Source organism: Curcuma longa, chromosome 3 (assembly GCF_044706935.1).
Source record: "Curcuma longa cultivar G26 ecotype Majalengka, Jawa Barat chromosome 3, ITB_CL_G26_1.1, whole genome shotgun sequence".
Lineage (NCBI taxonomy): Eukaryota > Viridiplantae > Streptophyta > Magnoliopsida > Zingiberales > Zingiberaceae > Curcuma > Curcuma longa.
In genome coordinates, this window is record NC_133863.1 from 12,752,272 (window position 1) to 12,766,238 (window position 13,967).

Sequence of the window (13,967 nt, forward strand, 5' to 3'; positions counted from 1 at the left end):
GTGTTAATAACACCTTTTTATTATCTCTTCACATGATGTGGAAGAGTGAAGGAGGAGTGAATACATGAACGCGTTCAACATTTTAAACGCGTTCATGTCACAAGAGTGAATCTCACATACTTTTTTTTAAACTTTTTTTAGATATTATAACACAGCAGCGTTACAGATGCTTTAACTTTTAATGATCAACAAAAAAAAAAGGACGCTTGAAACTAATGCTGTTATCCATAATTAACCTCATAATTCAATTAGTTTAGAGGATAACATGATTTCAAAGAAGAGCAACAGAGATGACCATTTAGTTGGCATAATATGTGCAACGAATGACAACGAAGCCATATGATTCAAGCTGAAAAAAACACCCTATTCAGATAAAATCAGGGCATCCTTTTCTTTTTGGCATAACTCCTGTTACAAAATTGCCAGAGTACCTAAACTAACGCCTCTCAACGCTAGTATGCAATAGCAGGTTAGTGACGCGACGTAGATACTGCGAGCTCATAACCATTTGAAGAAGCTTAATCTACTGTCGTTCTCTGTGGTTTCTTCAGATGAATCTGATGAGCTCTCCGTTGTGTCGTTGGAGCAGCTATTCCCTTGGTCAAGTCGCATCCGGTTAGCATTATCAGCGATCCATTTGGCCACCTCAGGAGTTGACGCCCATTCTTGCAGCGCAACCTTAGTTGACTCGCGAGTAAGATTCTCCCATTCTTTTTTAGTCAACTTTTTTGCTGGTATCTTGTGATAGGTTGAGTAGTAGTGATTGTTTTGCTGCTTTGCTCGTTTATGTAGTGATGAATAGCTCGTTCCTGTAATACATATATAAAAGTGACACTTAGTTGATGAATGCCAAACCGGTATGTGTAACACCACTGATGTAGTGGTTCGCACAACCCTTGGAGAAATGCCAGTGCAAACAAAATCAGAAACAGATCATTTAGTATAATGCACATGAATATAATTTGTGCAACATATGACAAACTGTTAAGATTGCTTGATAGTAACCAATTATTTTTCCAAATTCCATCAATGCATATATAAAAATAAGTTCCACAGTCAAACATGTTCAAACCTCTTATTGGTGGTGAAGATAAGGTATATGGATTTGAGCTTGCCCAAAGTACTCTGGTCATCTTCTTAGATGTAGGAGTCAAAAATTCAGCTTGCCTATGGGACGATGCGTTTTGCTGCAATGCACTTCCATTCTTTATTGATGTGTGCCGCCTGAATAAGAAAAACAAACTATTTACTGGATGCAAAAGAAGTAAACTTAGACTAATAATAACAAAGCCACTAAGAACTCACCATATCTTTGAATGAAAAAGAGAGCAGAAATTCCAAAAGACAGCTAGTGAGACCAATGCCAAAGGAATATCAGGAGTGCTCTACAAAGAAAAAGAGAACATAATGTGGTAAAAAGGCTACTAAGTGTTAACAGGAAAATGGAAGCACATGGAAACTAGCTAGTAAAAGAGATAGCAGGATCAGCCAGCCAAACATATTATTAAGATAGCAAATAATGAAAAAAAAAAACAGCATAAGACATAAGAGAGGAAACAAGTTCATTTACCAGCTGGAAAATTAAAAGGGCTTATTATTATTATTATTTTTCTGGTTACCCCACAAATCTGAATGACTATTAAAGTGCAAATAGAACAGGAATTAAGAGTAAGTATACCAACCTGAGGGGCATATTGATAATCAATATTTTATCACATTATTGGTTCTATACAGATCTACTTTTTAAAACCAACTATTTGTTGCTAAACTTACTAAATTCTTCAGTAGCATTAATGTTGATTCGGTTATCATTCAGGATTGGCAAGACTAGGAGAGCATTTAATCTAGAGTAAAATTTTCAAAGGTTATATCACTTGACCATGGTTGAACATTCTTTTGCTCTATAGTTGATTCATCTCCACTTAAAATCAATAATCGTCTAAGACATCTTATCCCCCAAACTACAAATGATGACACCTAGTGTGTTTGATCATCAACATCTTGAACTACTAATGCATATCAACTTAAAAAATTACAAATTACTTGGCATGATTCCTTCATAATTAATTATGACCACAATATTCATTATACATAATTAAATTTTGTTTATATCTACCAAATTGAGAGTTCCACTTTGTATATGAGAGTTATATCTATCGAAACTAGAAACAAAATTGTTTTGGGTAATGTTTATTGTAAAGTGCTTAGTAATATGGTAACAACATTTACGAATTTAATTTCCTCTTCATGTCTACTTTAAATGCATTCATATTCTTGGTATCTACTTTATTCAATCATATTATAAGAAAAAATAATTACAATGCTTATTTATTTATCTTTCTAACTTATCTAAACACAAATTCAATTTTTAAATTGGAAAATATGCTAATTTGTCAAGAAAAATTTGTTTGTCTTCATACGTTAACTCTATCACGTTATGTAGATTCATCCTCACCATTATCTACCTCACATCCAACATTCTCATCCTATACAAACTTATATGTTTTCTTATTTTAGAACGAGTGGCCAAAAACGAATAGCATAAAGTCAAGGCATTGTAAGAGGAAAGTGCATTGATTTGTTCTCATCAGAAGAGACACTCAAAGACAACAAAAATGAAGCAAAGTTAGTAAAACAATTATTTCTTATACTTAGAAACGACAATCCAAAAAAAGCAAACAATTCACTTGTAGTTGAGTTCTCCTAAGTGGGGGAGAATAATGATAGAAGGAAACTAATAGCATATGAAAGGAAACAAAATTAGAGAATAATTAGAGAATTTATTGAAATTGGTGCATCTTCAATTTAATTTAAAGAGAGATTTTTATCATTTGGAGCAAAATGTTTGGTAATTTAGGGTTGTCGTATTTTGTTTTCTTTTTTGGTAGTTAATTAGGGATAATTGTATTCTCAAATATGGTCTAGTAAGATTTCTTGATTTATATTATTTGTTTCCTAGTTTTCATTAGGGTTGGCTCTATTAAGAAAAAGTCCCTCTAATTGTGTTGTTTCAATCAATAAGAATTTGCATTTCACTTCTCTATCGTGAGTTATTTTCTTCACTTCATTAATTTTGTTTCAATCTTCTATGTGATTTGAAAGTTCGATTTGGTTTTGCATAAATTCTCCACGGCTATTAAATTTATTTTGAGTAATTAATTTTAGAAAATTATTTAATAGGACCATATATTCTTGCAATTGTGCTTATATATGTTGCACATGTACTATGTAACCCATCTATTGTTTAAGTGGATAAGAACTTTAAAAACCTTGATTACGTAATTCCATATGATCATTCCAACCTTTCAATCATGTTCCTCCATTTCTCTCTGAGTCTTCGTCATTTTCTCTTGTCTATTTCTTCTCTTCTATTGGTAGAATTTTCTTCATTTAATCTCGACTTCAATTCTAGTTTTTTCGGTAGATTGCTTTGCAGCTTGTCCTCTTACCACTATTCTCTTTAATTTTTTTTCTCACAGCAAAACATATTCTATCTTCTCCTCCATCAACTTTTCTTTCCTATTTCTCCACTTTTAACTGGGACATTATCCTCTTTTTATTTATGTATATGTTTCACATATTATCCTCTTCTACAAGTCTAGACTGTAATTCTATCCTTCTCACAGCAAAGCATAATTTATTCATCACCTCCTTATTGCATTGTTTCCTGACGTGCTTGCAGTTTTTTGTTTTTTGGTTTATTATTTTGAGTCATTTGATTATGTTCATTTTAAATTGGATCCAATAAATATGATGTGTTTTGTTGTTTTTATATGTTTGCTTTTCAATTATTAAGGCAGTAAACAAGTTAACTTTGATTGTGTTCGAGCTGGTTTACTTTTCTTATCTAGCTTATTGAAGCTTATTTATTAAAAATGTTATCAAGCTCAATCTTTTATTGAGCTTCACTCGAGACATTATTGTCCTAGTATTTTGGTTAAGGCATTGCTACAATAAAAGAAATATATTATGTATTAACACCACATAGGTAATATGAAATTCTAAATTGTGTAAAATACAATTATATTTTTATATATTTGAATACAAAACTAAATAAACAACATGAAAATTGAGCTTTAGATAAACAAATATCCAGGTTTATGAATTATTGACGAACTTATCCATGAATCTTAATGAACCAAGTTCATCTCTTCAAGGCTGTTCATTTTTTTTACCAATCAAACAATCACAAGCTGAATATTAAATTTGTTGATGAAAACCCTATTCATCTATTCATTTACAGTCCTATCAATTATCACTTGTTTACTTTTATCGTTCATTTATTTTGATTAATTAAATACTCTATTAGATATTGCTTTAATGTTGATCACTTAGACCCTGTCGCATGATTCTGCACTATGCAATGGATCAGCTGGCCTAAAATCGTCATTTAAGTACCAGCTTATAATATGAATTGAAACACTACACATCAAACACAAATCATAAGATACATAAATTGTTGAGAGGATACCATACCTGCAAAACAAATATCACCGCTATTAAACGCATTGCCCACTTCACAAACTGATCTATGCCAGCATCTACACTTCCATCATCAGAGAGAACAAATTTTCTCACAATCCAGTAGCCTAAAGCAGCTGCTGCTAAGACTATTCTCACTACTATAAAAACTGAAACCTGTACAAAGTTACACATGATGTTTTCAGATGTAAGATTCAACAAATGGAATTACAGACTAAAAGATATCACTATAACCTATAACCATAAAAAAGGTTTGTGATTCTGACAAACAGATGCATGGATATTTAGAATCTACATGCCTAAGGCTTGTTGGGTGTGACAGGGGTCATAGTGTTAGACATAATTTTTACTAATTTAAGCTAATAGATGCAAAATTTTGAATTTAGATTTACATAAATTGTTGCTGAGAGATATATGTAACCAAAATAAGAACTTTTAAAGTCTGTTAAGGCCAGTATATGTTTAAGCCAAGTGTATTTCTAAAAGCACATAACATAAGTAACCAAGTATCCTGATTGACACATCCCCAATAAGGCCTAGGTACACAATTTAAACTATCTGCCTAATAAGCAGCAACTGATGCAAAATAAACAGAGAAGATTTTATTAGAGTAATAACCTAGTGTGAAAAGAATTATTAAAATATGAAAATGAAACTTCTCCACAAAAACAGAATTTCAGATGGGAACACTTACAGGATTGTGCAACTCTTTATTCAGTCCAAAACTAACCAGCAGAAAGTTAACCAATATGGAGAAGTAGTGTGCAACAAATGAACCAAGACCAAGCTGCAAATAACAAAAATAATGCAAGCCCTCTTCTATTCAAAAAAGTACCGTTTAGTAAAATAATGAACAAGGCACGAACAGGGAAAGAACTTCATACCACAGATCCACAGATTGTAATATATAGAATGTTTTTCCTCCCAGTAGGTAGTAACTTCATCCCCTACAACAAAGATGCAATTAAGAACATGGCGCTAAAAACAAGCCTGTCAATTTATTAGTTGATTCTTAAATTGATTCATTACAAGATCTACACTTTTATATGAAAATCCGTTCAAGGGATATATACCCAAGTGACAGAGAATACATATGTCATGGCAAATGATGCAACTCAAGCTACCGTGGGAAGTCAAAGTCTAGCCAGATAGGAGAACCAATTATATAGAAGGAAAAGAGCCTAAGGGGGTTTGACAAGCTTCCACCAATGATGAAGCAACCAGACACAATAACAGAAATTAAAGAGATATAGGAGTGCAATTGATAGTATATTCTGGTGATGCCAAACAAAAAAAAGTTTTTAAAGGGCTAAAATTTTTTGGGCAAATTCATACAACAGAAATATAGCAAATATAGGAGTACAATTGATAGTATAGTTGGTAGTATCAGACTATCCAGTGATTATTATTATTCTAAAAGAGAGAAATGTGTGAAGCATAAGATGTGTTATATAATAAAAAAACATAAAAAAGAAGTGTGTCAAGCTAAGTAGGCACCAATAGAAAATTTAGTTTGTGCTTTGTTAGTAGCGAGCTTGGGCCTAATTTTGAAGTCATACCATCAAATTATTATTTATAAACAAGGGGGCAATAGCTATGGGTAAAATTTACCATAGATGATCTGTGTGATTTCAGAGGCCCAACAATGTAAATAGAACCAAGTGTTGCAAGCTCAAAAAGTTAAAAGATGGCACATGTTCACTCAACCTAGTTGACACAAGGCCAGCTTATGAAGAAAGGCTAGTCATACATAGGACCTCAATCTACATGGCAAGTGACCCTAAGGAGGACAGATGCACCCTTTAAGGCCTACAAAAGGGGAGTTCAGAGCTGTGAACAACAATTAATGGACACCTCAGATAAGCTCATTTAGCTCTCTCTGCCTCAACCCAGCAACGTATCAACACCACCTAATCCAATAGTCTAGTTTCAGACACCACCAAAGCCAACCTCACACCCATTACAATGCACGAACTGCTCAAACCTTCACTGAAACCGATCCACTTCAATTAAGCCTATGGTAGTTCAGCCGAATTGAATCTAATTTCCTATTCAACCCAGCTGAGTTTGATAACTGAAGTCTGAGCTGGGGCTTAAAAGCTAGCAAATTTCCACATTTATTATAAGCCTCACAATTCTAATGCTTATTTGATTGAGAAGATGTAGTTCTACTATTGTATTTTCCTGCAAAAATCATGATATTGAAAATATGGCATGGCCTTGTGAAAGCATCCAATTATTAAAAAACAATTATCACCAATAGCATCAATTCCATCTCGTACCTGAAATAGGAGTATCAAGATAATGAGAACAACCCCCAAGGCCATAGAGCTACCGTAGTAAAATGGCACCCAACTGCTGATAATAGGGGCAACTAGAAGTAAGACAAATCCAAGACCAAGGAAAACTAGACGCCACTGTTGAAACTCTGCAAATAGTAAAAATTTAAAAAACAAAAGAGAAGGTGGGCAATAAGCTAAAATGTAGTTCAGATTTATTTAAGTTCATAGGAATACTAACAAAACTAGTAAAGATGGCTCAACCTTCATCAAGAGAAACTGTCAAGGCAATAGACATTTTATCATCAGTATTGATGTCAATATATCTATCTTCATAAGGTGAGATCACTGAACTCCATTGACCCTGCTGAGGAGATTCCCAGACTTCCTCCTTGCATTGACATAGACCCATAGACACATTTCTACAAATAGTTCAAATATGGGAAATAATTAATAAGTAAATTGTCTAGGAGAGGCACAATCAAATGATCTGTAATATATTTCGGAATTAACATGTGAAATAATCATCAAGGAATCTGACCTATGGAAGCATATTTGTATCTTTTTATGAAGTCTTCCAGGAGTGGCTTCATGAATTTTCAAATTGACTCGCACAACACTGGCATAAAACTTAAGGTTCAACCTTGATTTGCCAGTCACATGAACCCTCTGACAAATTGCCGTGCTAAATTCAAGAGTTGGATTTTCCAAATTAATATCTGCATCAAATAGGTGAGAACTCATAACTCTATGGAAAAGAATTCTAACACAACATGAATGTTAGCTCCAAGAAAAACAAGTCCAGAGGCAATAGTCCAAATAATCCATGACAAGATAACTCATCTTAAGCTTATTGCGAATATATTCTTTAAATTTTATCTCTTCTTACTCTAGAAATATTCAAATAGACAATATTAATCATTGAAACATAGAAAAGCTAAGATACAATCCAAAAGATAGATAGAGAAATATGATATCTTCAGAGAATGTATAAAAATAAAAATAAAAATCACGGCGATGTCCAGACAAAAGATAAAATTGCCAATATGTGTTCCCAACTAACAGTAGGAAACATGTGAGACTGCTGTTTATTTTGGATGCTACAGTCGGAGAAAATAAACCCATGCGAACACCAAAATGACGACTGGAAATGAAACCGTCAGGATCATTCCCTGGCTTTGCTAGGGCACGGGGAAACCGTGTTTTGGCTTCGGGATTCACGAAGAGGGCAGCGTACCACGAAGAGGCGTGTTCCGGTCCGAGGAGACAAAGGGAAGCGAGGCGAGCGCTAGGAGTGAGTAGACGAGGAGGAGGAAGAGGGGAGGAGGAGGAGAGTGCTCCATCGCCACCCACCTCGAGGACGCCTCGCTCTCTCCCCTTCTCTCTCGTCTCACGAAGGGAAATAAGGTTTCCTATTTAAGCAAAGAGTTCCCGTCAAGCGAACTTGGCTCAACCGTGAACTCAAATGTTGGCGTGGGCTTGAATGGGACTGGTTTCGAGATACCGAACCACACGGACCCAATGAGCCAGAGAGAAAGGGGCTTAATTGGAAAAAACGCAGATATATATTTCTTTTAACTCTTTAATTCATGCAAAAAGAATTGAAAAAAAGTCAACAAAAACCCTCTAATTATCTATATCTTCAAAAACACACTTAAAATTTTATTCACCGCTTGTCATATAAACCCTAAATTCTAAACACGCGCACCAATCCACGTGTCACAAAGGAAGTTTCCACTACTAACTTAGGGCTAAGATTTTACTAAGACATTAATATATATACATAAATGATATCTTACACGATTAAATTTATGTGATTGTACGTGAATTTTAATGTGGTTGGGATTTCTCATCAGTGTGGCAAGTGATCGCGACAAAATAAAAATCATAATTAACCCTAAAACTTAAATGAAGGCGACGGGATGTGACGACGGTGGTGATCGGGACGGGGAGGCGGCGATCGACGATGATGGCAGGAGAGGCGACAACGAGGGTGACAACGTAGAACAAAGAGAATTTAAAAGAGTAGACGAGAGGAAAATGCGACAAGGGCGACAACACATAATAGAGGATGAAATTGTAATTTTTGAGAGTTTAGGGTTAGTTGTGATTTTTGTTTCATCGCGATCGCTTACCACACTGATCAACCACATTAAAAGTCATGTATAATCGTATAAATTTAATCGCGTAGGATATTATTTCTGTATATATATATATATATTCTGATAACTAAACTAACTATGTGCATTACATATACATGTGACAATCATATGTATCCATCAAACAGCTGTAATCTAAGAAACATCAACCCTCCTTCCTCAAAGTGTTGCCCTCCCTTTTGCATACTCAACTTCCACCGGCAATGCATGAACTCTGTGACCTCGAGGTTCACATCGATGGCAGGCACGTCTTCTTCCTCCATCAGGTACTTTTCCATCCGAATTTCAAGCCAATTTCTTCTCCCTGAGCCATCTGACTCATTGGCAACTCTACTTTGTCGCAGAAAGTCCTCTGTGCATTCTCGGGCAAACTGAAGAGAATGGTACTGATGCAAGAGAAGAGGAGAAGCCCAGCGAAGGACCTGGGACTACGGATAATGGAGTTCCCGGGTGGCCCTCGTGGCTTTGAGCTGGTCTCGTGCTTCTGTTACAATAATGGAAGCATCGACATTAACCCCTCCAACGTCGGTCTCCTCCACAGCTCCGCAATTCTTCTCGAAATGACCGAAGAGATGGTCGACGGCAACCTTGTGCGCCAGACTGAGGCCTTCTTGGACGGTCTCTTCGACTGTGCATGGAACGACATCATCACAGCCTTGAAGAGCTGTGAGCTCTTCTTCCATGCTGCAGACTCCTGTGGCCTGCTTCAGAGGCTCATATCAACCTTACTTGCTAAGATAGCATCCAATTCGGAGAACACATTGATTTCCTCAGTCTCATTTCCTTCCTCCTCCTCCTCCCCCTCCTCCCCGGACACCTCTGGTTTCAACTGGGACTGGTGGTTTGACGGCCTCACTGTGTTGGCCCCGGGAACAGTAGAGAAGATCATGAAGGCTCTGGGGGCTTATGGATCCGACAACAAGAACCTTCTTCTGACCAGGTTTCTTCTGCATTATCTGAAGACGGCGGCGCAGAAGCCATGCTGCAGAGAGCAGCACAGTGGCCTCGCGGACACTGCAGTCCATGGTGTGGTGGAGGTGGGAACGGCAGCCTTTTCATGCAGAGGGCTGTTCAAGGTGATGAGGGTGGTGAAGGGATTGGGGCTCAGCAGGGAATGCAAGGGAAAGCTGGAGAGGGTGACAGGGCTGGTGCTTGACCAGGCCACATTGGATGACCTCCTGGTGACAGGCCATGGTGGTAATGGTGTATACGATGTAAATCTGGCCCTGAGATTGGTGAGAACATTTGTAAATTCAGAGGAGGGTGGTTCATCCTCGCAGAGGATGAAGAAAGTGGGCAGATTGATCGACAAGTACATCGTTGAGATCTCTCCAGATCATAATTTAAAGATATCAAAGTTTCTGGAGGTGGCTGAGTGCTTGCCAGATTCAGCCCGGGACTGCTTTGATGGAGTCTATAAAGCAGTAGATATCTTTCTTGAGGTAATTGGTTCATGCTTTATTTAATTTATATATATATATACAGCTGGCCTTCTTCTTCATTGATTTGTCCTCTCTGTTGCTAAATTTTGACTCATCAGTCACACCCAACTCTAACCGTCGAGGAGAGAACAAGGTTGTGTGGATGCCTTAACTATGAGAAGCTCACTCTCGAAGCCTGCAAAGAGCTCGCAAAGAGCCGGCGAGTTCCACCGATGGTAGCCGTGCAAGCATTGGCCTCGCAGCAACACAAGGTAGAAGAAAAATGGAGCAGCATTTGTAAATTGCGAAGCGTTGCTTCTTCCGAGTCAGAGGAGGAGGAAGAGGAGCAGCAGCTCAGGCTTAGCTTTCAGAGAATGCTGGTGGAGGTGTGCAGGAACATGAAAGGGAGGAGCGGAATAAGTCATGGTAGTAAGGGACTGCCAAGGCTCTGTTGAATTGCTAATTAAACCTGTCTCATCGTTTTGCTTAAAAATTCATTAATTTCAGTGGTATCCTAATTTGTTTTTCTTCTTCTCAATTTTATTTTGTATAAGAATTCAGTTTGTGATACTTGTACTTGTCGGGGTGAGATTCAGCTGAGGTTTGAGTTGTAATATTGAATGAAATGGGAAAGTTTCAGATTTCAGGTTGCAAGAATAATGATGCGATTATATATCACTGTAAATAAAAGATTTACAAGTAAAATCTAAAACATGTAATAGAATATTTAACATGTAGTAGAATGAATTATTCTTCACTAATCTGTAATGTTGGAGAATGTGCAAAACATCAGACACTGCTTTGGAATGCTTCCCCACGTGAAGTACTGAGACATCTTTATTGTTGCTCCAGAATTTCATTTGCAAAATACGAAGGGTGAAAAGTCTAGGACTGTCTTAGCTAGCCATCCATAGATTTTGTGAGCAACATAATTTAACCTTTTATTTACAGCCACTGTCTTAGCTGAGATTGCCAGTACTGTAGACACAGCCAACCTAACTCCACATGAACACCTGCCATATTGTCCCAGCACCCCTTCCTGGTGGCTTCTGCCTCCATTATTCAAATATACTTAACTCACCGACTTGAATTTAAAGGTAGCATGTCTCTTCCTTGCTTCCTCTATAAATCACCAGCTGATCAGCAACTGCGTTTTCTCATCAGTACTTCAGTTCACTCACTAGACATTAATCTTGCTTTCGCATATCTTCATCTTCCTTCTCGTCTTTCAATACATGGCTCTCTCGAGTCCCATCGTTGCGTGTCTTCTACTTGTCGTGCTTGGGTTTTATCATGTTGATTCCCGCTCAGTCTCTTTTGATCATTCGGTATGTAGGATTATTTTGAGGCAGTTCTCTATTGGTTTTAATTTGTTTTCAAGACTGATGTTAATTATGTTTGCAATTTGTAGATCATAGCGAATAAGAGATCACTTTTGGGAGTTACTATCGGTATGTTTTGATTAATATTGATAATCAAATATGGATTAGAAGAGGATCATATACATCTTCGTGTACACAAACATACAGATTGCGGCGCATCATGCGCAGTGCGTTGTAGCAAATCGTGGAAGCCAAAGATGTGCAAGAAGATGTGCGGGGTGTGCTGCAACAAGTGTAACTGTGTGCCACCCGGCACATCGGTGGAGACTCGCATCACCTGTGCTTGCTATGCCTCGATGACCACCCCCTCCGGCAAGCTCAAGTGCCCTTAAATAGCCACTTCTAGTGAATAAGTAGAGTTTCTGGTAGGAGTTTTGCTTGGTTTCCTTGGTCCACTGTCACTCGATGTGAGTGCAGTGGTGATATTGTATTCAGCATGAGATGATTTTGAATGTTCTTTAGACCATATATAAAGAATAAATTCTCTTTGGGATGCATGATTTGCTCGACACCTCTACATAAGTTCACTGATTTTTGCCATGATTGATCCAATTTTCCAAATTCATGCTTCCATTTCATGAATTGCTTTGTTCACAGAGAGTGAAATAACACTCCACTACATATATTTATACAAAATGAGATGAACGAAGGCTGTTCAGTCTCATAAGACTTCCACCTTCCACTCTATCCACCCAAAAAAAACAAAAAAAAAAGATCCAAGATACAATTTCAGACTATTTGATCACTGAGTCAACTGCAAAATCCCAACTTGCGAATCTGAAATTGCTTGTTTCAAGTGCTTGAAAGATCTCTTATAGCTCAAGAACCCCATGAACCAGAACTCAAAGTCATCTACTGTAACTATTTGGATGTACTTTTGACTTGGCTTCTCAGTGTTCTCACTTTGTATGGCTCTCTTGATGCTCCCAACTGGGATCAAAACCTGCTTAGTGAAGCAATTCAGTTAATATTCATCTTAATTGATTTTACATGCTCCATCATTTATCGATCAATCCATGTACCTTGTAGGGAACTCTGGTCAAGTTTCCCTTTGGAGAAGTGAGCCTGAGGGATCTGTCACTATGGAATGCTATCTTCTTGTTTGAGATGAATAGCAACCCTGCAATAGGACCAGCAGTGGTGTACAAATAGCACTGGAAGGCCTTCGACAACTTCTCTCCCTTTTCGATGCAGAAATTTTTCCGAAAGATCCTCTCAAGACCTCCGGCTTGAAAAATCTTAGCCCCCAGGTTGAACTTTCCCTTCAGAGTTTCTGAAAAGTTGGTTCCTAAACTCACTGCAATATGAGATGCATCAAGAACAAACTCATGTTACAACAGAATTGCATAAAATGAACTGAACTAGAAGGTTAAGTCTAGTACCGTGGTTGCGAATGTTTTCTGCCTTCTTGCTGAACTTGTTCATCCAATTGGCCACCAAATCAAAATGTCCTGCAGATAAAGTATCCCCTTGAGTTACCAAGAAAAAGTAAAAAATTCATTAACAAGCAACCGATGCAAGAAAGGAGATGGAACATACTTGGTTTGTATCCCGAACGGCCACATGATGCCGAATGGAGAGTTAGTCTTCTGTGATCAGCTGAAGAAGCATGTTGGAGATTCTTGAGTAGAATTCCAACTACTCGACTGCTGTTTAGTACCTCCATAGGTTGAGATGAAGCTCTTTAATTCTATAGTTCTGTAAGAGATGCCTTATTGTTTGTTCCAAATGGACTAATTTATAAGATGCATCTTGATTCATAGTGCTTCAGATAAAGCTAGAAGATAATAAAGATTTTGATCATCTATCTTTTGCTCCATGTGCTTAAAAGGGATTGAGACACCGAATCTTTCTCATGTGCTCGTCATTTGAATCTAGCTGACACAAATCTCTGTCAGCAGCTTGTTGTGTGGCCTTTAGTTGCTGCTTTGCTTTAGTTGTCTATGTGGAAAGTAAATCTTCTGAATGGGATCTGAGATTGATAAGCATGCGATTAGTACTTAAGGTTTGGAACACAACCCTTATGATGTAAGGGAAGTGGTCGAATCTTAATTAATCTTCTAAACCATGTTTAAATAAACAATTTATTTATTTTTATAGTTTTATTAACAATTAATCAAAATATTCTAAAATTTAACCCTTTTTAAAACATTAAAGGGGTATTATGGTATAATGACATAGTTTAGAATTAATTTTAGGGCCGAGGAATTGGTGGGCTAGCCCATTTGGGCTGGGGCGAACCCA

The 13,967-nt window shown here is 37.2% G+C and overlaps 4 protein-coding genes across 4 annotated transcripts; 2 read left to right on the forward strand and 2 right to left on the reverse strand.

Moving 5' to 3' along the window:
* Positions 1-252: 252 nt before the first annotated feature.
* Positions 253-8,133, reverse strand: LOC141824429 (uncharacterized). The gene is made up of 10 exons (XM_074711713.1): positions 7,999-8,133; positions 7,303-7,480; positions 7,026-7,183; positions 6,765-6,910; positions 5,367-5,429; positions 5,177-5,269; positions 4,477-4,638; positions 1,306-1,385; positions 1,073-1,224; positions 253-809 (listed from the first exon to the last, which is right to left on the reverse strand). The coding sequence occupies exons 1-10, from the start codon at positions 8,102-8,104 to the stop codon at positions 499-501; spliced, it is 1,449 nt and encodes a 482-aa protein (XP_074567814.1). The 5' UTR covers positions 8,105-8,133; the 3' UTR covers positions 253-498.
* A 990-nt stretch (positions 8,134-9,123) lies between these two features.
* Positions 9,124-10,965, forward strand: LOC141825551 (BTB/POZ domain-containing protein At3g19850-like). Its single transcript, XM_074712931.1, has 3 exons — positions 9,124-9,186; positions 9,265-10,362; positions 10,461-10,965. Exons 1-3 carry the CDS (start codon positions 9,124-9,126, stop codon positions 10,794-10,796), a joined length of 1,497 nt encoding a protein of 498 aa, XP_074569032.1. The 3' UTR covers positions 10,797-10,965.
* A 611-nt stretch (positions 10,966-11,576) lies between these two features.
* Positions 11,577-12,055, forward strand: LOC141822746 (cypmaclein-like). Its single transcript, XM_074710079.1, has 3 exons — positions 11,577-11,669; positions 11,753-11,792; positions 11,871-12,055. The coding sequence occupies exons 1-3, from the start codon at positions 11,577-11,579 to the stop codon at positions 12,053-12,055; spliced, it is 318 nt and encodes a 105-aa protein (XP_074566180.1).
* A 282-nt stretch (positions 12,056-12,337) lies between these two features.
* On the reverse strand, positions 12,338-13,407 carry LOC141825043 (GEM-like protein 7). The gene is made up of 4 exons (XM_074712411.1): positions 13,263-13,407; positions 13,106-13,174; positions 12,746-13,020; positions 12,338-12,666 (listed from the first exon to the last, which is right to left on the reverse strand). The coding sequence occupies exons 1-4, from the start codon at positions 13,387-13,389 to the stop codon at positions 12,466-12,468; spliced, it is 672 nt and encodes a 223-aa protein (XP_074568512.1). The 5' UTR covers positions 13,390-13,407; the 3' UTR covers positions 12,338-12,465.
* Between the last annotated feature and the right edge of the window lie 560 nt (positions 13,408-13,967).